At 35.9% G+C, this 24,759-nt stretch overlaps 1 protein-coding gene and 2 pseudogenes across 1 annotated transcript in view; 2 read left to right on the top strand and 1 right to left on the bottom strand.

Annotated features, from left to right (window-relative positions):
* The window catches only part of RNF169 (ring finger protein 169), an 89,913-nt gene that overhangs the window by 29,257 nt on the left and 35,897 nt on the right, over window positions 1-24,759 (top strand). Inside the window, exon 2 of the mRNA XM_061202866.1 lies at window positions 2,916-2,989. Within this exon, the coding sequence (XP_061058849.1) occupies window positions 2,916-2,989 (74 nt within the window). The remainder of the gene's footprint in view (window positions 1-2,915; window positions 2,990-24,759) is intronic.
* On the bottom strand, window positions 10,573-11,862 carry LOC133099055 (small ribosomal subunit protein mS31-like; annotated as a pseudogene).
* LOC133099289 (glyoxalase domain-containing protein 4-like) lies at window positions 15,231-16,130 on the top strand (annotated as a pseudogene).

Here is a 24,759-nt window from a genome sequence, read left to right as displayed (position 1 = left end):
AAAGTAGATATGAGAAGAATCTTATACTTTGTACCAGAAGAAACTGTGGTAGAATTTGTTATTGTATCTTGGCCTGAGGAGGGTCTTTCCAAATATGATACAAAATGCAGAAGCCATAAAGGAGAAGTTTGATTAATATAACTACACAAAAATCACCACTATAAGCAAAGTCAAGACAGATGATAAACTAGGAAAAGTATTGCTATTCATGTGACATAAGGGTAATTTTCCTTACCTAGACAGAGCTTTAACAAATCAAGAAGAAAAAGTTAACTCCAACAGGAGTAAAGGAAATGTATATACTTTTCACATTAAAGGAAATGCAAATTACTCAAACATGTGAAAAGTATTCAGTTTCACTCATTCAGTGCATAAGATACAGAATTTCACCAATTAGATTGGCAAAGCTAAAAAATTTCAACCCTCATTGTGCCGGGAAAGGTGTGAGGAAATGGCACTCTCATGCATCACTGGTGGGATTATAAATCTGTACAGGCTTCATGAAGGGTGATTTGGTATTGTCTGTCAGAATTACAGAAGCACATATTCTTTGACTCAGCAGTTCTGATTCCAGCACTTTAATCTATGGATATACTTGCAGACATGCAAAATGATGTATGTGCAAGATCACTCATTATAACATTGTTTTGATAGTTGCTGGAGATTTAAACTCGCCTTGATATTTCTAATTTGGTCCTCAGTTTTATTCTTAGTATTAATTTGTCGTCTCTTTCTTTTTTTTTCTTAACCAGTTTTAGTAGAGTTTTGTTTATTAGTCATCTCATAGTACCATGTGAAAAATAGAATCAGCCAGTGGTTGTTAGTTTTAATCAGCAGAAATGTACTCTGCCAAATTTAGGCAGATAAGGAATTTATTGGGAAAGAATACTGAGTAATCCAAAGTAATCAGCCAGGTAGCTACAGAACTTGGCTTGGAAAATGGCAGCTAAGATCCAAGAGCAAAGTCTGTATAATATGAATACTTTGAAATTTTTTGCAACTTCTTTGAGTCCTAGTGTATTTTTAATTGTCCCTTGTTTGCTTTAAGGAATATATATTTTGTTCATTGAGTTCATAAATATATATAATCAAGTTTGTTAATTTTATTGTTCAATTTTTCTATATTTTTATTACCTCTTGATCCTCCTGATCTACCTGTTTTTAATTGTGGTGTGTTACAATTTTTTACTATAATTTTGGATTTATTAATTTCTCTTATAATCTTTTCTTTGCTCTGCTGTAGGTTCATACAAGTGCATAATTATTATAGCTTCTTGATGGGTTGCCTTTTTCATCATTATGTAATTTCCCTCTTTATACCTGTTAATTCTTTTTCTCTTAATTTTGCCATGTGCTAGTTGTGTGGCCTTGGGCAAGTCATTAACCTCTCATTTTCCTTATTGTGAAATGGGTATAATACCTACCTTATAAAGTTTCTGTGAAGATTCACTGAGAAAATATAAAGTATCGTTCAGGTAATAGGTTCTCTATAAATGGATTAAAAGTATTTTTTTGTCTTAAGGGTTTTGCTTTTCTCTTCCTTCTTCCCCTCCTCTTTTAAAGCATCTGGTTTTAGATACTATTTGCCTATAATTAGAAATGTACTTAAGAGATATGATTAAAATAGTCATCAGGACTTTTTTTTTAAGTGGGTGAAGGTGATGCAGTGTTTGCCTCCCAAGCCCCGGGTCTAATAATTCTCTGCAGCTTGGTAGAGCTTTAAGTTACTGTTTTCTGCATCTGTATTACATCCAGTATTTCTGTCTAAGAATCTTCCACATTTCTCTGGTGTATATGAGTCTTAAGGTAGTTGAGACAACTGAAAAAGGACAAAAGTCAACTTTTTGAGGAGCCCACTTTTCCACAACAAATATTATCAACCTGAATGGGATATAGAGTTATTAGTAAGTCTTCAAATAAATACTGTGTTTAAGTCGCTAAATATACGTAGAGGTATATCGAAGTGCCGTGTACATTTAAGGAGACAGAAGTGCGTATTTTCTCCTTCCTTTTTGATAGCATTTAGGACTTATCTTTTATTCCTGTTATTAAGTTGGATTTTTATCGTTTATATAACCAGTGTGTATTGTGTGCCTCCTGTGGGCCTGGATATAGAGAAGGGGAGAAAAGAGAATTTCAGCTGAGAAACAGCATAAAGGGGTTAGAAGTATATGGCATATATATATATTGTAACCAAATAGTCAAGAGATGAGAGACACAGTGCTTTAGAAAGATAAAGTTGTGATCAGTCTCTGGAAAACCTTGAGTGACATATTGAAGAGTTTTGACTTTATTCTGTAAGCTGATCAAAACCACTGAAGGCTTTGAGGATAAAAAATCAGGTTATATACTGAAAATATTTATAAGTTGTATACAGGAAAATAGTCTGTTGGCAATGTTGAAAAAGAAGTAGAAAGAAACATTAGTAACAAAGTATTATGAGTAAAACTTTAGCTTATTTAAAATGTTACTTGGTAAAGTTGAACTAGGAGCTTTACATATAGTTTTCCTTGAGGTCTTTTAACATGTTACTTTATCAGTGAGACCCTTCAGACCACTCTATATATTGATAAAGTAATCTTCCAGCCGGTGTTTATTTTCCTCCATAGCCCTTAGTACCACCAGTTGTATTATATACACACACTTGTTTGTTTATTGTCTGTTTCCCCCCACAATATTGTAAGCTCCATGATAGTAAGGACTTTATTTGTTCATTGCTTCTCCCCAGTGCTTAGAACTGTGCCTGGTTTATACCCTTTAATAAGTATTCGTTAAATAAATGAATGAATATTCAAATTGTGGAAGATGAGCACAATTTTTATGTGGTTTATGATGTGGGGGCAGCAGTAGGACAAGATCTTGGTTCCTTCCTGGAAAGTTTTGTTAAAAAGTGTTTTCTTTTCCCTTTCCTCCAGAGTTTATATTCAGAGCACCAATCAAATTAAGCAAGCCTGGGGAACTTCGTGAGGAATATGAAAGCCTGAGAAAGGTACAGTATAACAGTATACATATCATTATGCCATTCATTTTCTTAAAGTTAATTGAAATGATGACATTAAAGAATGCTTAGTGGGAGTTTTGATTTACTAGGGATTTTTAAAATTTATAATGCAGAGCCTGTCTTTCTGTACCCTACCTTACACTGGTCTAGTTAGATTCTGTAGCTATAATGGAAGTAGAGTAAACCTTATCTCAGAACCCCTTTTAAGCTGTCCTTTCAAAGATGAAAATGTAGCTCACGCGGCCTATCACACACCTGCTGCAATAATGCCACCAAGAGAGGTGTTCTTGGCATTTAAGTGTTAGATAAAAGCTAACATTTAAGCTTTAATAATAATAGCTTGTCTTATTTTTCTTGATCTTGCAAGGTTCCTCTAATTACATGTAGCTGGTATTATCTTTTACTGCTTTCACTCTCTTAAGTACTTCAGAAGAACTGTAACTTAGACTGGTAAGGGTAGTGGAATAATTTTCTAGTTAGAGAACGTTTACCATTGGGAAAGCTTTTAGCTGTGTCCACATCATCTTGTTTTTGATGTTCTCAAGCTAATAGTCTGGGAATCACTTGGAAAATTAAGACTTCAGAAAGACTGGTAATAAGAAGTATGTTATAAGATTTGAATCATCCTTCCCCAGCCCTCTCCCTGAACCACCATCCCTTACCCAAGTTCATAAATGATTAGATAATCATTCTACATGTAGAAATTTAATGTTTTATAAAGGCAAATAATCCACTTAATCTGAGTCAGACATCATCATAAAACAGAGGCAAGACAATAACATTATGGTGGCATTTTAGACTGAATGAAAAAAAATCAGTATTTAATAAGGTCATGTTAAAAAGAAAAGATAAAAAGCTGTGCTTAATTACTGTATATTCTTTGATCTTTTCTTTTAAATGAGAGTGTCAAATGTTGACTTGGGTCCTCATGCTCCTTTTGTATTGGTGTTGTGAGTTTTTTTGTTTTTCGTTTTAAATCAGTTACAAAGCTTTTTTCTACATAGAAACAAATTATTCTCAGGGGCTACATCAAAAGAACCACAAATTTCTCTTAAATAAAATTCCAGAATATGCAGATATTTAGTTTTAATATAACTTTTCAGAAACTCGGAGAATATGGAAATTTTGAAGCTGTCAGCTTGAAGATAATGAGAAAACAGGGACTTGGATGTAGAAAAAGGAGGTAAAGCAGAAGGCATAGTGAGTGTAGAGATTTTTTTATAAGCCTTGGGAGAGAGAAGGATACCTTGGGGAACTGTTCTTTCATTCCTGTTAAGAAGGAAGGACAGGAAAATGGCTTTAAAAGCGACTGATAGCATAATGCTGTTGAGTGAAGCTAGGACAATCTCATTCTGCATAAACTGGATTGGGTTTGAAAAACACTCACCTGTGTCATTTGTGTTAAATAAACGTTAAATAGGTTTCCCCCCACCCATACTCCAAGTACCCAGGTTATCCTACACTCATTGTATAACCTGGAAAATGGAAATCCCAAGTCATAAAATCAAAAGGCACTAATATGGCATACCCATATAATGGAATACTATTCAGCAATAAGAAGGAATGAACCACTGATACATGCTACCAGATGGATGAGCCTCAAAAAGATGCTAAGTGAAAGAAACCAGATAAAAGAGACCACATATTGTATGTTTCCATTTATAGAAAATGTCTAGGAATAGACAGAAGTATAGAGACAGACAGTAGATTAATGGTTGATTGAGAAGGGGTGAGAATGGGGATTAACAGTAAATGGTCATGAGTGATTTTATTACAGCGATGAAGATTTCTAAGACTGATTTATGGTGTGTTCCACAACTTGGTAAATTTACTAAAAATCATTGAATTGTATACTTGAAATGGATGAATTATATAATATGTAAAAATATGCCTCAATAAAGTAAAAAAAATTAAGACACTAGACATTTGGATGCAGAACTTGATAAAAAAGATGTCTCTTAGAATGCATATTTTCTGAAACAAAACAAATATATAATTATCTAGATGAATCCCTGGGGGAGGGTGATGTTTAAAAGTTTCTACTGAGCAAGCGATGGAAATTAATTCTATACAACTCATCATTACTAATTTGATGTGTAATACACTTTTTATTTAGTATACTTTATTATTTTGTTTAAATGACAGTAAAAACCTTTATAAGGGCTATAAAAAGTTAACAGGAAATTTTATTCCTCTAATTCTAGTTCTTTTAAAAGATGTTTGCTTATTAATCATAGATCCCTCTACCCATGGTGTAGTGTTATGCTTACTGAGGTTACTATGTTTCTAAATTTTATGATTCTATAAATAGGTTTATATTTCTAAATATGTTTAATATTTTCTTCCTGCCATGTGTTGTAGTTAATTTTGTCTTTTTTATGCAGAAATATGCAGAGCAAAATGTGAAAGTTCTCCTTTTTTTTATTTTCCACTTTCTTCCCCAGAGATAACTAGTGTCAACAGTTTAGTGTATATCCTAGATCCTTTATATATTTACACACACACACACACACACACACACACACTCACACATATGCTTGTCTTTTTTAGTATAAATAAGATCATGATGTATATTCATTTATTCATCATATATTTATTATGTCCTTACTGTGTGCCAGGTACTAGGAATATGATGCTGAAGAAGACACCCAAGGTTCTTGACCTCAGGGAGATTTCATTCCAGTGGGGAAGATGTACAGTAAATATGCAAAAAAAATTTAATATATATTAATAAAGCAGGGTAAGGAGAGTTAGAGGGGAGTGGAAGGGAAACTTGAGACACAAAAAGACTGTTTTTGATACAGTGATCAGGGAAAGTCTCAGAGAAGGCAACATTTGAGTTGCTACCTGAAAGAGATGAGGGAGCAAGCCAAGTAAACTTAATGAGGAAAGAGCATTCCCAGCAAAGAGAACAGCAAATGCAAAGGCCCTGCGACAGAAACAAGTTTGGCTTGTTTAAGGAACACTGTGGCTGGAACTGAGTGTACAAGTTGTGGAAGGGTGGAAGGGTGGTATGGGGATTTGGTAAGATGTGAGTTGGGAGAGATAGAGGGCCAGATCAAAGAAGGCCTAGTTGCTTGGTAAGGACCCTAAATTTATTTTAGGGTCCTTACCTTGGGAGAGAGAAGGATACCTTGGGAGATAATCATTCTACATGTAGAAATCTAATGTTTTATAAACATTAAAGGAAGCCAGTAATACGATCTGAATTATACTTTTAAAAGGTCTCTGGTTGTTGTGTGGGGAATAAACTGTAATGGGTCTAAGAATTAGGAATTGGATTTACTGTGAATAGTAGAGACCCCAAAATAGTGACTCAAATAAATTAGGAGTTTTACTTTTCTCCAGTAACAAAAAGCTGGAGGTAAGCTGTCCAGGGCTGATTATGGCAGCTCTAGGACATCAGGGGTTCAGGCTCCTTTTGTTTTTCTGTTTAGACATCTTCAAGTGTGCCTGTCTCCTTGTGATGTGGATCAACCATCGTTGATCCTTCTGTAGAATCCCATCTAGACAGAAGGTAAGGCAGAAGGGCATATGTCAGCTGAATTGGGTCTTTTAAAGAGCCTTCTCCAAAGCGGCACCCAGTGACTTCACCTGTATTTTGTAGTTTAGTGTCACAGACTCCCTCTCGCTGCCAGGAAAGCTGGGAAGCATAGTGTTTTAGCTGGATACATTAACTTCCTAAGTAAAATTAGGGTTCTTTTATTTATTTATTTTTATAAATTTGTTTATTTATTTTTATTTTTGGCTGCGTTGGGTCTTTGTTGCTGCGCGGGCTTTCTCTTAGTTGCGGCATATGTGGGCTACTCTTCGTTGCGGTGCGCAGACTTCTCATTGCGGTGGCTTCTCTTGTTGCAGAGCACGGGCTCTAGGCACGCAGGCTTCAGTAGTTGTGGCTCGCAGGCTCTAGAGCGCAGGCTCAGTAGTTGTGGCGCACGGGCTTAGTTGCTCCGTGACATGTGGGATCTTCCCGGACCAGCGATCGAACCCGTGTCCCCTGCATTGGTAGGCGGATTCTTAACCGCTGCACCACCGGGGAAATCCCTAGGGTTGTTTTAGTAAGGAATGAAAGAATGAATACTGGGCAGGCAGCTAGCTGTCTCTGCCTCATGCGACAAGAATGGAAATAAGACCAATTAGAATACTTTTGGGGTAAGCAATGGGTTGGGTTTAACGAGGGTTAGGATTTTAGCAGAAGTATGACAGAGGGAATGATGCAGTGGACTTGAAGGTGTATACAAGGAAGTTGTTGTAGTTTTGGACCATGGTTATTTTAAGGAGGTTGTTTGAGGAAGGAATTGAGGACATGATGGACAATGAGAGTGGTAGAGTCAGTGGACTGGAAGTTTTGATGGTGCTAAAGAATTATAAAAGTAGGGTGACTAGCATATAAGTGAAGCTGGAAACCTAGAAGTCCGTGGTCTAAATGTGAGACTGGGAGGTGGTTTAGTTATTGAACATGACAGAGTTTAGGGTATGATTATGGGAGGAGGTCACTGAAGTAGGATGGAAGAAAAGATTTATCTAGAAGGAAGTGAAGAAACTGAGAGAATATACTGATATTGAAATCTTCAGGAATATCACTGGAGTAGCTGGGCAGAAACTTAAGTGCTAAGGTTTTCTGTGAATAAGGGGAGTTGACAGGTGACTACCTCAAAGAGGGGTTGTGGGTATTACAGTCTGATGGTAAATACTTCAAAGAAGCTAGGAATTTTGAGGAATAATATGATCTATTCTGTAGCCAGTTTTTTTTTTTTTCCTCTAACAATATGTGCTTTTTTTGTGGAGGGGCAGCAGGTGCTTTCATATAGGTACTTTTTTCATACTGAATGGTATTTCATAGTGTGGGTGAGGCATAATTCACTTAACCATTGATCATTTAAATTGTTTTCCATTTCCCTCAGTTTTGAAGAGATGTTGCACTAAACATACATGAACATATCTGAGCAAATACTGCCTTTAAGTTAGATTCCTAGAAGTGAAAGTGCAGGTCAGATTGTATATACACTTTGTATTTTGGTGGATATTCAAAAGACTTTTTTCAACTTAACTCTCTTACCAACAGTAAAAGAGAGTCCCTTTTCTTTAAATCCTTGCTAAGCCTTTATCATTATTTTTAATATTTTGCTATCTGCTGAATAAAATATCTCATTGTTTTAATTTACATTGCCCTGGTTACTAGAGAGAAGGAGCATCTTGTGCTTACTGGCCATTTACAGGTTTTCTATGAATTGCTTACTTATAACCTTTAGGTGTGAAAACTAGTTCCATCTTTTGGATATTTGTGATCTTGATTGCTAATGGCATGCTATTTTTTCTGTGCTTTTATAGATGTATTCTATTAAAAAGAAGTTTTCTGACATTTTATGGTGTTTTAAGTAGAAGGAGAAAATTAGCATGTGCTCAGTCCTCCATCTTGTTACATTGATTGGGGAAAGAATTTTGTTGTATTCATTCTTGAATATTTATATTCTTATTATATTCTTTTTTTTTTGAATTTTATTTTATTTATTTTTTTATACAGCAGGTTCTTATTAGTCATCAGTTTTATACACATCAGTGTATACCTGTCAATCCCAATCGCCCATCTTGTTATATTCTTGTCTGCAGTAAATATTTGTTGAAATGAAAAAATAAGTTTTATGGAGAAATTATTTCAATATTGATCTCTTTATGGTTCTAATCTATATAAGATTGACTGTTAGTCATTTTGTGTTTTGAAATAATTGATTCATCCCTATAAATTCTATTTATTGGTTGCATTAAGCTTATTATTTACACCATTATTCCTTCTGCTTATACAGTTTGTTAGGTGCTTAACTTTGACCACATGGTTAAATAATAGTTGCTTTATATTAGATTTTGGAAACATATAATCCAGCATGCCCTTGTTTGTCTTCTTTGAATCATTAGACTCTGAAAGGTTAAAGGTAGGGGGAAAAAAAAACAGCCTTTGCTTCTAGACTGCTTATCTCCCTGGTTTCTGTAGTGGGAAAGATGAACTGCTTTTGATAATTCTGCGGATCACATGCGTGGTTTAGGCTTTCTCTGAATTGGTTTCCTGACCTATCCATTTTCTTTTTTCTCCCTCACCACTGGTTCGTTTTTGAGGAGTATTTTCTCCCCATTGCTGGCTGAATTATTCAAGTAGTAAGCATGCAGTTCTAGTCCTTAGCCAGAGCACAGAGTAATCAGATACGGTCAATGGGTTACTGAAGTGAGTAATGACTCTATAAGGCAGACATTAACTTTTCTGAAGGAGTCTTTTAAAGGTAAGTAAACTTTTAGGGCCTAATTATCTTTGAAATAATATATCTTTAAAGTTCCTTTTATTATTTTTCTGCCATAAACTGTAAAATATAATGTACTTTATTAAAGCTTGAACATTTCACTTAAATCTGGCTGTACAGTGCATCATGAGCTGAATATTGAGCTGGCCTTTCCCTTATTTTTTTAATTTACTTATTTTAAAAGAAGCTTGTATTTAGTAAAATATGTTCTGTTGCACCATGGAAGCAGCAGGTTGTTTGCTTGTTTAAAAAATTTTTCTCCTATTAGATTGTAAAATCGTTCAAGATGGATGTTTGTTTAGTCTCTTTAACTCTCCACCACATCTAATATAATATCTTGCATTTATATATTTATTACATGCGGATTGAATTGTTGATCATCCAGTTTCAAAGCCCCTTCTTTTAAGAGAAATGTGTAAGGATATACAGCTGGTTCATGATAGAACTAGATGTATTTTAAGATTTCTAGAGTTCTTTTTACTACATTATTTTCTATTCTTCCTCTGAAATGTTAATATGTAATCTTTGAGGAAATGCATACTTGGGTATGTGCTGATGTGCATCTTTCTAGAATAAGAAATAAATACAGAATCTCATAGTACATCTTTAAGAGCAGGTAAGCTGTATGGTACTAAGAAGGAAAAACTCTCAAAAGAATAAGTTTTAATTTTGACTGCACGAGGGAACAACTGTTTAGTTTATAGGATGTTCAAAATCTGAAAATGTTAACGTCGTTGTTTTTTGCTATTTACAACTACCCAGACAAGGAGAAACAACTTTATCAAGTTATATGCTTTTCAAAGAAAACAACACATTTGGGAAATTCAAAGCATGATCAAATTTAATTAGAATTGCAGGTTATTCATGTTATATCTGTAATGCCCTGTTTTTCCTTGTCTCTTTCATTTATGAGAGGAGACGATCAATAGTTATAAGGTTACTACATTAGTATAATATTTTATATGGTTTAGAGACTAGTTTAAATAAAATCATTTCAGTGCTACTTGAAAGCCAAATGAGAGAATTTTCTAGAAACAGTCACAACTCTTCTGTCCCTAGTTCAAAATAAAACATTTTGTTAAAGTATCTGATTAGTGAAGCTTATAGTAAATTTAAACAGCTCTATTTTTTCTTATTTATAAAAGTAAGCAGAATTATAAAATTCTGTGAATTATAAAAAGAAAAAAAATTATAAGATTTAAAGGAGAAAGGGAAAATTACCAGTAATTCTGCCACCTAATAACCATATTTAAATGTTTATCATATTTTTTTCTAGTCAAATTAATTTATTTGGTTATAATACCAATCTCCAATAGCTTGAAATAAAAATTTCCAGTTGAACTGTATGCCACTCTCTTTTAGAACGTCCTGTTTTTCATTAAAATAATTTCTAAACCACTCTATGTATTCGACCTTCTGCTTAACACTCAGATATGGGTTTTTGGAAAGGCCAGGTCACCAGTTCCATGAAGTGGCGAGTTGATCCTTGTTTTGGAAAATCCTCCAGGTATTTATCCAGAAATATATGTTCATGAAATTCTGAACCCTTATCATCAAAACCTGCTTCATTGTTAATTGGGACTCCCACAGGTTCTCCTCTTTTGTCCATTGGCTCATCTCTTTGGAATCGTTCTGAAAGGACTGTTCATTGACTGCGGCTAACTGCTTCACAAGTTCCACAATCCAAAGTGAAGGTGCTGTCTCTGTGTGTCAGGTGCCTCTTTAGTAACTGCCTTAAGCCCAAAAATATTAAGCCTCTTGCCTTTGAATATATTTTTCCTAAAACTTGTTCTAAGATCAGTGGTCTTAAGATCAGGTTGAAGTTCCTGACCAACATCATCATCAGCTCCTTCATCAAACTGCATCTGATTCACTAGTCTTGTACTAACTCTAGCTGGGGCAGGCAGATCTGGCAACTTTTGTAGCTGATATGATGTTACTGAAACTAATTTTAGGTCTTTTGCCCTCTTTCTGTGCCCTTGAGTCTTCCTTGTGCTGCTGGAGCAGCTCTGACTTGGTCGTCTGCTTGTCAAAAGGGAGAGTCTGCAACAGCAGATGCAGCCACCACCAACTCAGGACTCAGGGACTCACTTCTCTTTTGGGGGCATCTTCTGGAGCTTTTTGAAGTCTGCTAGTTGTAGCCTCCACACTTTTAAGTTGTCTTCTGTTGGGCGGCTTTGTTGTTTGTACATTTACTGTGCTTTCAACTTTCATGCCCTTAATAATATTTATCAAGTCTTTTTTCTTATTCTTCTTTGCACTGTCTTGGCTGTCTCTCTCCTTGGAATCTCATGGATTGGAGCCAAATCTTATCTTTCTTGCTGTAGATCATGCTGTTAGTACCAAAATATCTTTGGATATTATTTTTTTGTTCTGACTGTTATATTCAGAGAAGGAAATAACACAAATCGCAGCTACCAATTCCTCTGGGCCTCTAGAGCACAAAGGGAGGTGGGAAAGGGGGCAAAGGGGTAGGGTCCCCCAGACACTTGGAAACATTGTGAAGAAACAAGCTGAAGTGGGAATACAATGGGGGTAGTACATCCTCTGCCAAACATGCCCCACCCCCATTACGCTTAGTGAATAAGTCAAACAGAGAGAGACCAATACTGTATGATTTCACTCATGTGTGGAATCTAAAAAACAAAACAAATGAACAGACATAACAAAACAGAAACAGTTATAGATACAGAGAACAAACAGGTGGTTGCCAGAGGGGAGAGGGGAGGAAAGAAATAGGTGAGGGAGCTTAAGAGGTACAGACTTACAGTTGCAGAACAAATGAGTCATGAGTATGAAATGTACAGTGTGGGGAAATATAGTCAGTAACTATGTAATATCATTGTATTGTGACAGATCATAACTAGATTTATCATGGTGATCCTTTTGAGTACAGAAATATTGAATCACTATGTTGTGTAACAGGAACTAACATAGTGGTGTAGGTCAGTTGTACTTCAAGAACAAACAAGCAAACTTACAGAAAAAGAGATCAGATTTGTGGTTACCAGAGGCAGGAGGTGGTGGGAAAGGGAATTGGATGATGACAGTCAAAAGGTATAAAGTTCCAAGTTATAAGATAAATAAGTACTAAGGAGGTAATGTACAACATGATAAATATAATGAACACTGCTGTCTATGAAAGTTAAGAGAGGGACTTCCCTGGTCGCGCAGTGATTAAGAATCTGCCTGCTAATGCAGGGGACACGGGTTTGAGCCCTGGTCCAGGAAGATCCCACATGCCATGGAGCAACTAAGTCCATGTGCCACAACTACTGAGCCTGTGCTCTAGAGCCCACGAGCCACAACTACTGAAGACCACGTGCGTAGAGCCCGTGCTCCACACAGGAGAAGCCACGACAATGAAAAGACTGTGCACCGCAACAAAGAGTAGCCCCTACTCACTGCAACTAGAAAAAGCCCGCATGCAGCAACGAAGGCCCAGTGTCCCCCAAAATAAATAAATTAATTAATTTAAAAGAAAAAAAGAAGAAAGTTAAGAGTAAATCCTGAGTTCTCATCACAAGGAAAAAAAATTTTCTTCTTTAATATTGTATCTGTATGAGATGATGGATGTTCTCTACACTTACTGTGGTCATCATTTCATGATGTATGTAAGTCAAATCATTATGCTACACTTTGAACTTGTACAGTGCTGTATGTCAATTGTATCTCAATAAAACTGGAAGGAAAAATGTTTATCATAAACTTAAGCTTAAGACTTTTTACAGAATAGATTTAGGATCACACTTTACATGCCATTTTTACTGACCGTTTTATTTAACATATCATATGAAGCTTTCCATATCAGTGTATTTCGATCCATGCCAACATTTTTAATGGCTATATAAGATAACAGAAAATATCATTGTGATATATTACATGCGTGCCAATATTTTACTTAAAGCCAAACCATTCAAGAATCAGAAATCACTTTTAAAAATACGATATTTAAAAAAGATTCCACAAGATAATTTTTAAAATTTCCCATCTCTATCCAAATCTGTGTAAAAATTCACTGGTAATCTGCTTTGAGTAAAATTGCAAGCTTGGTTTTATTTTTCTGAATTCAGATGAGAGTTTAAAACCTCCTTTGCTGCTTACATTTGAGAGTCAACTTTTTGTTTATCTCAAACTTTTAAAAAAAATTTCAGGTGCTCAGTAAATCACAATACAAATGATGTGGCTATTTTGCCCTTAGCTGAGAGGCAGTTTATTAAAGTGCTTAAGAGCCATCTGTCTAAGTTCAAATCCTGACTCTCCATGTGAATTTGGGCAAGTTAGTTCATCTCTCCATTTCTTAGTTTCCTGGTCTGTAAAATGGACCCCGTAGTACCTAGCTTATAGGGTTATTGTGAAATAGTGCCTGGCACATAGTAATCCATATATAAGAATTATTATTATTATTTAAAGTTTGGAATTTAAACAAATCTAGCACAAAGTAACCCCCCTCCATTACTGCCATTTTTTAATTTGTTCATTTGAGTGAGAAGTGGCTGGCTGTCAAAAAGTCATGGTTGGAAGCTGGAAAGTTAGTGGTATGAACCATAAATGATTCCCAGTTTTCTTGAACTTTGGACAGTGAAGACCTGTCTTTGCCTTTTCATAATCAATGACTTAGAGCTCTTACTTTATACTTCTTGTGAGTGCACGCCCCTTCATTTAGCCTTTTAGCTTGGCAACTAAACATATGACTTAGTATCTGCTGGTTCCATTTATGTATAAACTTTAACACTTAAAATTAATTTTATATGCATTTCTGTAGAGCAAATGTAATAATTTAAAACCTATATTGAAGTAATTTAAAACACTTTATTACATAAAGGAGAAAATTTGTAAAATGTTATATTGGCATAAATATTTAAATATACTTTATTCTAAACATAACATTTAAATTGAAAGGTGTTTAAGAATTTAAAGTGAAGAGAGCATAGTGTCATCAGTGTGATTTTGTTAAAATTAGGTAAGAATCATAAGAGCTAATAGTTGCTTTGGTGCTATTTATGTGATTGTTCAAGTAGAAGTCATGGCTTTTGCCTTGTATGCAAGATTTGCTATGATTTCTGGATTCTGTGAGATGGAAGCTTCAAGTAGTCCTTACTTACCCCAAACACTTTCTTTTTGTGGGTAGCATCAGCAATAGTCACCAATTAGACCCTGTATAAGTGGTAACTGTTAGTATCAAATGAGAGCCTAGGAACCAGATGGAAGATGCAAAGCACTGATCACTATAGATACCAAAGTAAATTGAAATATTCTGACATTAATTTGAATATCTAACAAGTTCATCATGGTCTGGAGCAGTGTTTCTGAAGCAGTGGTCCCCAACTTTATCAGCTTATAATATATACTCTTTTCATAACCCCCTTAACAATTTAAAATGTTGTTAATGTCTTCTATTAAAGAATAAGCCCTAGATAAGCAACAAAAATGTATTCAACCTATTTATTGAGGTATTTAGTGGGTAGAACCTTATGGACTATAAGTATATGATTTGTTAGATTGTTAAAAATATATTGAAAATTAAAGATTTCCATCACTACCTTTGTGAATCCTCTTAAGGGTCTGGGGTCCCAGTTTGAGAACCTTTGGCCCAGAGGTAACTAGAAAATGTAAGAAATGAGTTATATATGTGTAACTCATATAATTTACTGTATGTTTTTATATATAATCATTTTATAGGAAAAATCTGTTAGTTGTGTGTTAGGGGAAAGATTAAGGAAACACCATGAGGCTAGAAGGTCCTACAACTCTCACAAATTATTTCTGTAGTCTACTATCATAGGATGGTGGACCATTTTACCAATTTAGATACGAAAATGAGAAAATTATGGATGCATGAGCCTCTAATCTTTAAAGTGCCAGTGGGATTACTGCGCTGGTGTCATCTGTGGGCAGCGCGGCGCTGTACGCGTGAGGGGTGGGTAGTGTAGGTGTTCATGACGACTCTCAGGGCTCTGCATTTCGTGTTCAAAGTGGGAAACCGCTTCCAGATGGTGTGTTTCTATTGTGATGTCCTGGGGATGAAGGCCTTATGATGGGAAATGGAGTAAATCAGTGATAGAATTTGGACCTGAGGATGATCATTTTGTTGCAGAACTGACTTAACAGTTATGGCATCGAAGACTGTAGCTTGGCAATGACTTCATGGGTATCACACTTGCTTCTAGCCAGGCTGTCTGCAAAGCCAGGAAGCTGGAGTGGCCACTCAATGAAGTTGCAGTAGGTGTTTTTGAAACCAAAGCCCCCAGAGGATATAAGTTCTATTTGCAGAACCGCAGTCCACCTCAGTCAGATCCTGTATTAAAAGTAACTCTAGCGGTTTCTGATCTTCAGAAGTCCTTGAACTACTGGTCTAATCTGCTGGGAACGAAAATTTATGAAAAAGATGAAAAGAAGCAGAGAGTTTTGCTGGGCTATGCTGATAACCAGTGTAAGCTGGAGCTACAGGGCATCCAGGGGGCAGTTGATCATGCAGCAGCTTTTGGACGAATTGCCTTTTCTTGCCCCCAGAAAGAGTTGTCAGAAGACTTGATAAAAAGGGAGAACCAGAAGATTCTGACTCTCCTCGTGAGTCTGGACACTCCAGGGAAAGCAACAGTGCAAGTGATCATTCTGACTGACCCTGATGGACATGAAGTTTGCTTTGTGGGGGATGAAGCATTTCGAGAACTCTCGAAGATGGATCCAGACGGAAGCAAATTATTGGCTGATGCAATGGCAGAAGTTAAAAGAGATGAATGGTTTGCTCCACAAAATAAACCAAAGGCTTCAGGTTAACTGAAGACATCACGTGGAACAAGCATTAGTGATTCCTGTCGAACACCTGTGAGGCCTGATATGTGATAAATGCTCTCACAACTTGATGGTTTCCTATACAGGCAAAGAGGCTGGGGTGGTGAAGATTTGTGTATTTTAACCTTTGAGAGCTCTGATATATTTTAGAGAGAAAATCCTATCATTATCAGTCCATTTAGAGGAGAACTCTTGCTGTCATCTGCGCCATCACTGTAAGGCCACATTCTGTGTGTGACTATGTTAGATTAGTAATAAATTCTTCTCCAGCCTGGGACAGCTATATGGAACATTATCTTTGGTTGGGGATGGAGGGAATTTTGATCAGCATGTAGATTTAATGAGAACAATTAAATCCAAATTTAGAAAAAAATGCCATTGAGCAGCACTCTTCCCACCAGCCCTGTGTTCATAGCACTGTCGGGTTGGTTACCTTTTATTGTGGAATTGAGAGAAGCTCCCCAAAGCATGGGGACTGGTAGAGTCACCAAAATAGGTATAGTTTGTATTGTAGAGAATATTTGTTGGAAGACCTTTTAAAAATTGATTAGTCCAATCACATCTTTCATTTCAATCACATTCTTACAGAATATAAGCACCATGCAAACAACTTTGTCATTTTTGATCAGGGCTGTATCCTCAGCACTAAAAGCAATGCCTAACACATAGACTCTAGTGCTCTGTAAATATTTGTGGAATTAAACTTATTGAATACAGGCCCTATGTCCAGAACTAAAGTGGGAGGGGGGGAATCAAGGATGAATAGCATGGTTCCAGGTTGAAAGAAGCTCATAGTGTCTGAGGGAAGGAAAATTTGAAAACAAGCAATTGGACACAAGCAATTTGTGTTAAAAATCCATGATAGAAAGAAGTATGTTCTGGATGTTATGAAATGTATTTTAAAATATTTCATTTGAAACAGTGTGGTGTATATGTGTTTTACTTTAAACTCTAAGGATGGCTAGTTAACATTGAAGTACTAGTAGGGAATACATACTCTGGAGTAGTTACTTAGCATTTGAGAGACTATAATCAGAACTTTCTCTGCATAGGCTCCTATAAGCCCTTCAATTATTTCTATAATCACCCAGCATCTGAGGTTTTTTAACTTGCATAATGGATGTTATAAATGATTTCTAAATTTTTAATTTGTGTAATATTTAGACAAATATAAAAAAGAACAAGAAAATGAACAATAAAACCCCTGTATACCCATCACTCAGATTCTACAATTATGAAGATAAATAATTTTTCGTGGTGAAATGAATATTATTCAAGACATATGGATTAGCTACAAATATTCTGTAGGCATCTCCACCCTTGCATGAACAGGATTTAAGAATCTAGTGAGCTCAACAGTCTATTCCTTTGACGGCGCCTTGCCCTATGGCTAGGAATTCTGTTTGCCCCTGTGTTTAGCTGTTAGACATTCAACTACCTGATTCTAATCAGAAGACTAGTTGAAGCCTCCTACTAGGATATTGCCTTGAGTAAACCTGTCATACAGATTGTTTATTGTAGTATCTAAAAGGATAGAAAGCTAGCTGGAACTTCATGATACTTACATAATAGGTTGTGCTGTAAAATATATATGGCATAAAATTTGCCATTTTAACCGCTTTAAGTGTACAATTCAGCGGCCTTAAGTACATTCACGGTGTTGTGCAATCATCACTGCTTTCTTTTTCCGAAATATTTTGATCACTCCAAACAGAAACTGTGTACCCATTAATATCTCCCCATTCTACCATCACCCCAGGCCCTAGTAACCTCTAACCTTCTTTCTACAAATTTGCCTATTCTAGATATGTAAGTGGAATCATATCATATTTGTCCTTTTGTGACCTGGCTTATTTCACTCAGCATAATGTTTTCAAGGTTCATTCACATTGTAACATGTTTTAGTACTACATTCCTTTTTTTGGCTGGATATCCCATTGTATGCATATATCACATTTTGTTGATCCTTTCATCTCCTTCCCACTTTTTGGCTCTTGTGAATAATGCTGCAGTAAACATTGGAATACAAGTATCTGCTTGACTCCTGGTTTTATTTTGGGTATATAATTAGGAGTGGAATTGCCGGGTCATGGGAATAATTGAATGTTTAATTTTTTGAGAAATCATCATACTGTTTTCTACAGCAGCTGCACCATTTTACATTCCTACTAGCAATGTATGAGGGCTCCAATTACTCCATGTTCTTGTTAGCGCTTGTTACTTTCTGATTTTTAAAAAAATAATCATTCTAATGTGTATCTCATTAGGTTTTGATTTGCATTTCCCTAATGAATAATGATGTTGAGCCTTTTTTCATGTGCTTATTGACCATTTTATATCTCTTCTTTGGAGAAATGTCTATTCAAGTCTTTTGCTTAGTTTTGAATTGGGTTGTTTGTCTTTTGGTTGTTGAGTTGTAAGAGTTTTTTATGTATTCTGAATATTAAATCCTTATCAGATACATGATTTGCAAATATTTTCTCCCACTCTATAGGTTGTCTTTTCACTTTTTTGATAGTGTCCTTTGCACAAAAGTTTTTAATTTTGATGAAGTCCAATTAACCTGTTTGTTCTTTTTGGCATAAGTTGTTTATGCTTTTCTATTTGGCTTTTTCACTCAGCATAATTATTTTGAGATTCATTCACTTATTACATGTATAAATAGTTTATTCTTTTTTATTGCAGAGTACTATTTCATTGTATAGATATGTCACAATTTGTTTATCTATTTGCCTGTTAACAGACATTTGGGTTGTTTCCAGTTCTTGGCTATTACAAATAAAGCTACTGTGAACATTCACATGCAAGTCTTTGTATAGAATAAAATTTTTTTTCTCTTAGGTAAATACTTAGGCATGAGATGGCTGGATCATATGGTAGGTGTGTGTCCTTTTTTAAGAAACTGCCAAACTTTTCCAAAGTGGTTTTACCATTTTAATTCCTACCAGTAGAGTATGAAAGTTCTGGTTTCTCTCAATCTTTGTCAACGTTTGCTGTGGTCAGTCTTTTTAATTTCATCAATTCTAATTGGTGTGTAGTGGTATCTCATTGTGGTTTTAATTTGTATTTCCCTGATGACCAGTGATGTTGAGCATCTTTTCATGTGTTTATTTGTATTTTCTTGCTGTTGAATTTTGAAAGATCTTCAGATACAAGTCTTAACAGGTATATGCTTTGCAAATATTTTTCTCCCAGTGTGTGTCAGTCTTTTCATTTTCTTAGAGCCTTTTGATGGGTAGAAGTTTTTAACTTTCAAAAAATACAGTTTAGGGCTTCCCTGGTGGCACAGTGGTTAAGAATCCACCTGTCAATGTAGGGGACACGGGTTCGAGGCCTGGTCTGGGAAGATCCCACATGCCGCAGAGCAGTTGAGCCCGTGGGCCACAACTACTGAGCCTGCGCTCTAGAGCCCACGTGCCACAACTCGTGAAGCCCGTGCGCCTAGAGCCCATGCTCTGCAACAAGAGAAGCCACTGCAATGAGAAGCCCGCTCACCACAACGAAAGTAGCCCCCGCTTGCTGCAACTAGAGAAAGCCGCGCACGGCAACAAAGCACCAAAGCAGCCAAAAATAAATAAATAAATAAATTTATTTATTAAAAAAAAAATACAGTTTATACATTTTTTTTCCTTTGTGGATTTTGCTTTTGGTGTTATATCCAGGAATTCTTTTCCCAGCCCAAAGTCACAAAGATTTTCTCCTATGTTTTCTTCCAGACATTTTAGAGTTTTAGGCTTTACATGTAGGTCTGTGATCCATTTTGAGTTAATTTTTATATATGGTGTGCATATGGATTTCCCAGTTATTCTGGCACCATTTGTTGAAAAGACTATCCTTTCTCCATTGGATTGCCTTTTGCACCTTTGTCAAAAATTAGTTACCCATATATTTATGGGTTTATTTCTAAACTCTGTATTATATCTGTACCATTGATCTGTTTGTTTATTTCACACCAATACCATGCTGTTTTGATTATTGTAGCTTTATAATAAGTCTTGAAATCCATTAGTATTAATCCTCCAATTTTGTTCTTTTTCAAAGTTATTTTGGCTTCTTGGTTCTCTGTATATCCATCTGAATTTTAGTATTGGCTTGCCAGTTTCTACAAAAAAACTTGCTGGCATTCTGATTGGGATTGCATTGAGTCTATAGATCAATTTGGGGAGAACTGACCTCTCAATAATTGAGTCTTCATATCCGTCAACATGGTATTCTTCTATTTATTTAGGTCTTCTTTAGTTTCTCTTGGCAGTGTTTTGTGGTTTTCACTTTCCAGATATTTTGTCAGATTTATCTTAAGTATTTCACATTTTTGGATATTACTGTAAGTATTATAATTCTTGCGAGTATATAAAAATACTGTTGGTTTTTATATTTTGATATTTTATCCTACAACTGTGCTAAACTCATTTAGTAGTTTTAGTAGCTTTTTTGTAGATTCTAGTGGATTTTCTACATGGAGGATCATGTTGTATGTGAATAATGACTGTTATTATTAGAGGACTTTACTTGCAGATTTTAAAATGATAGTCATCAAGACACTATGGTGTCGGCATAAGGAAAAGACATATAATCAATGGAATAGAGTATAGTCCTGGAATAGACCCACTCATATATAGTCAGTTGATGTTCACAAAGGCACAAAAGTAATTCAGTGGCAAAAGAACAGTCTTTTCAGCAATGGTGCTGGAACAAACTGAATATCCTATGAATAAGTAAAAGTCAATCTTGATCTCTCCTTTATACCATATACAAACATTAATTCAAAATGCATCATAGACTAAATGTAAAAGCTAAAACTATGCAGAAGAAAACAGAAGAAAAAATTATTGACCTTGGGGTGGGCAAAGATTTACTAGACAAGAACCCAAAAAATCCTAATCACAGAAGAAAAAAATGATATTGAATTTTATTAAAGTTAAAAACCTCCACTCATTTAAGAAATAGGCAAAGCAAAGACTGGGAGAAGATATTCTCAAAATGTGTATCTAACAGTGAACTTTTATCCAGAATTTATAAAAAAAAACTCATGCACTTAATAATAAGGTTAAAAAAATAGGATAAAAGGTTTTATTGAAAATAGACACTTCACAAAAGAAGACATGCTACTAAACATATGAAAAGATGCTCAACATAATTAACCAGCAGGGAAATACTCATTAAAATCACATATAGGATATCCCCTACATCCTCTGGAATAGCTAAAATTAAAAGGCTAAGAATTCCACGTGTCCAAATGAGTATGAGAATGTAAATAAGCTGGAACTCTTATGCATTGTTAGTGGGAATATAATCCTCCCTCGGTACTTGTGGGGGAATGGTTCCAGAAACTCCGTGGATACCAAAATCCATGGATGCTCAAGTCCCTTATATAAAATCGCAGAGTACAGTTGGCCTTTGGTATCTGTGGGTTTGGTGTACATGGGTTCCACCAAAGACAGATTGATTTTTGATTTTTGATCTGTGGTTGGTTAAATCCACTGATGGTGGAACCCACGGATGTGGAGGGCTGACTGTGTAAAATGGTATAACCTCCATGGGAAACATTTTGGCAGTTTATAAATTTAAACATATACTTACTACTTGACCCAGCAATTCCACTTGTAGCTGTTTAGACAAGCAAAATAAAAACATCTGTTCACAAAAAGACATGAATGTTCATAACAGCTTTATAACAGCCCCAAACTGAATACAACCCAAATGTACAATACTTGAATGGATAAACAAATTGTGGTATATTCATACAATGGACTATAACTCATCCATAAAAGGGATATAATATAATAAACTTAGTAATATGGATGAATATCAAAAATATGCTGTGAATGAATCCTGACATAAAGGAATATATGCTGTATGATTTTATTTTATTTTTTTAATTTTTAAAATTTTATTTATTTATTTATTTATTTTTGGCGTGTTGGGTCTTCGTTTCTGTGCGAGGGCTTTCTCTAGTTGTGGCAAGCGGGGGCCACTCTTCATCGCGGTGCGCGGGCCTCTCACTATCGCGGCCTCTCTTGTCGCGGAGCACAGGCTCCAGTCGCGCAGGCTCGGTAGTTGTGGCTCACGGGCCTAGTTGCTCCGCGGCATGTGGAATCCTCCCAGACCAGGGCTCGAACCCGTGTCCCTTATATTGGCAGGCAGATTCTCAACCACTGCGCCACCAGGGAAGCCCCTGTATGATTTTATAACAGGCAAAACTAATCTGTAGTCATAGTTATAAGGTTAAGGGTTGCTTAGGGCTGAGTAGCGTGGGAGATTGATTACTAGTGGGGTTTTTTTGGTCGTTTGTTTTTGTTTTTGTCTGTGCTGCAAGGCTTGTGGGATCTTAGTTTCCTGACCAGGAATCGAACCTGGGCCCTCGGCAGTGAAAGCACGGAGTCCTAGCCACTGGACCGCCAAGGAATTCCCAGTAGTGGGTTTGAAGGGACTTTTTTGGGTGGTAAAAAATGTTCTATATCTTGATTAGGGATACAGTTACATGGATATATACATTTGTCAAAATTCATCGAGCTGTGCATTCCATGTGATCATTTTATCATATGTAGATTATGCCTTAACATAGTTGATTTTTAAAAAATCAGTTCAAAGTGGATTGTAGATCTAAATGTGAAAGGTCAAATAATAAGCTCCTTAAAGATACCATGAGAGAATTTCTGAAATGGGATATAAAAAACACTAATGTTAAATTAAACTGTATTAAAACCTGGAGCATCTTGTCTTTAAAAGGCACTAACAAGAGAGTGAAAAAGGCAAGCTACCGTGAGAGGGGAAAAAATGTGTGTGTGTGTGTGTGTGTGTGTGTGGATGGGTGTATGTATGTATCTTGTAGGTATATTTTTTTTCTTGAAAATTGCCTTATATTCAAAAAATATAAATAACTCCTACAAATTACTAGGGAAAATCTCAAATATTTTAAAGGAGAAAGGGCAACAATGTGAATAGGCACATCATAAAAGAGAATTTCCAAATAGTCAATAAAGACATGAAAAACTGCTCTAGATCTTTAGTCATCAGAGAAATGCAAATTGAAGTCATAATACAGTATCAATATATATGCACTGAAATGGTTAAAATAGACAATACTGAGTGTTAACAAGGTTGAGAGCAACTGTCATTCTGCTACATTGCAGGTTGGGGTGGGAGTATAATTTGTACAACCAATTTGGGAAACTATGGCAGTGTACCCATGCGTTATGACTAAACAGCTTCTCTTTTAGAATATACCCCACAGAACAGTATGTGTATCAGGATACATATTCAAGAATGTTCATAGCAGTTTATTTGTAAATAGCTATAAATTAATAACTCACAAATATCCATTAACAATAGAATTCTTAAGTTGTTTTGTAGTCAAACAATGGAATACTATAAAACAATGAGAAAGAACAACCTACTACATGCAACTACATGGATGAATCTCACAAATGGCATGTTGACTGAAGCAAGACAGATTCAATACATATATAAGATTCCACTTATATAAATTTCAGAAATAGGTGAAATGATTCTTTTTGGTGTGGGAAACTGGGATCATAGTTACTTTGGGGTGAGGAATAGGCACAAGGGGTACTGGTAATATATTGTTTCTTGATCTGGGTGGTAGTTACATGGATGTGCTTATTTTGTATAATTTGTCATGCTTTACATTTATGATTTGTACACTGTATATAATGCTTTGATTTTTAAAAGTTTATTTTTGGGAATTCACTGGCAGTCCAGTGGTTAAGACTCTGCGCTTCCACTGCAGGGGTTCGATCTCTGGTCAGGGAACAAAGATCCCGCATGCCACGCGGCCTGGCCAAAAAAAAAAAAAAAAAAAAAAAGTTTATTTTTAAAAATTAATGATGACAAAGTAAAGATATTTTGAGGAAAAAAATTACATTGTACTCTTGATAGTGTGGCTGAGAATGAGATTACCGTACAGAAGTCAATAGTTTTTCTTTAATAATTAGCATCTAAAAATGGAGGCAGAGACTTCCCTGGCAGTCCAGTGGTTAGGACTCCCCGCTTCCACTTCAGGGGGCATGGGTTCCATCCTTGGTCAGGGAACTAAGATCCCGTGAGCTGCTGGGTGTGGCCAGTAAATTAAAAAAAAAAAAATGGGGGCAGTAATAAGCATTCCACTTGCAGTGGTGGGCGGCTTCACTTGGTACAAGCTGAGATCTCTTTTGTTTTGGCTCCTACTGCTTGCCTCTTGCTTTTAGCTCTAGGGCTTCTCTGTGGTTGCTGCTGCAGTCGCTACCATGAGAACTTACTTGAGTTGTACAAGCCAGTGTCAGGGGTATTTAACATCCAGTGGAGCAAACTTTGGTCAGCAGGAAGTGGGAGTCTATTTATATACATATATATATATGCTTCCCCCTTTCTCACTTCTGATTGATAGTCTTGAGCTGCATTGCATACAGTTTCTCATATTGTCTTCTGTAGCCAACTGTCAAGCCAACCACTTTTATTGGCTTGCTGTCTCTCCTTGTTATACTACTCCATCCTTAACTCCTGCTCCCCAATAAAGTATTCATGAATAAGCCTTCTACTCAGACTCTGACCTGCTCCCCATAACAAAGAATTATCTAGCCCAAAATGTCAGTAGTGCTGAGGTTGAGAAACCGTGGTATTTGAAGCCAGTGGTTTGCTTTAAAATCTAAGCTCTTCGATATTCAAACACTGACT

Source organism: Eubalaena glacialis, chromosome 10 (genome assembly GCF_028564815.1).
Source record: "Eubalaena glacialis isolate mEubGla1 chromosome 10, mEubGla1.1.hap2.+ XY, whole genome shotgun sequence".
Taxonomy (NCBI): Eukaryota; Metazoa; Chordata; class Mammalia; order Artiodactyla; family Balaenidae; genus Eubalaena; species Eubalaena glacialis.
This window is presented reverse-complemented; position numbering and strand designations above follow the sequence as displayed.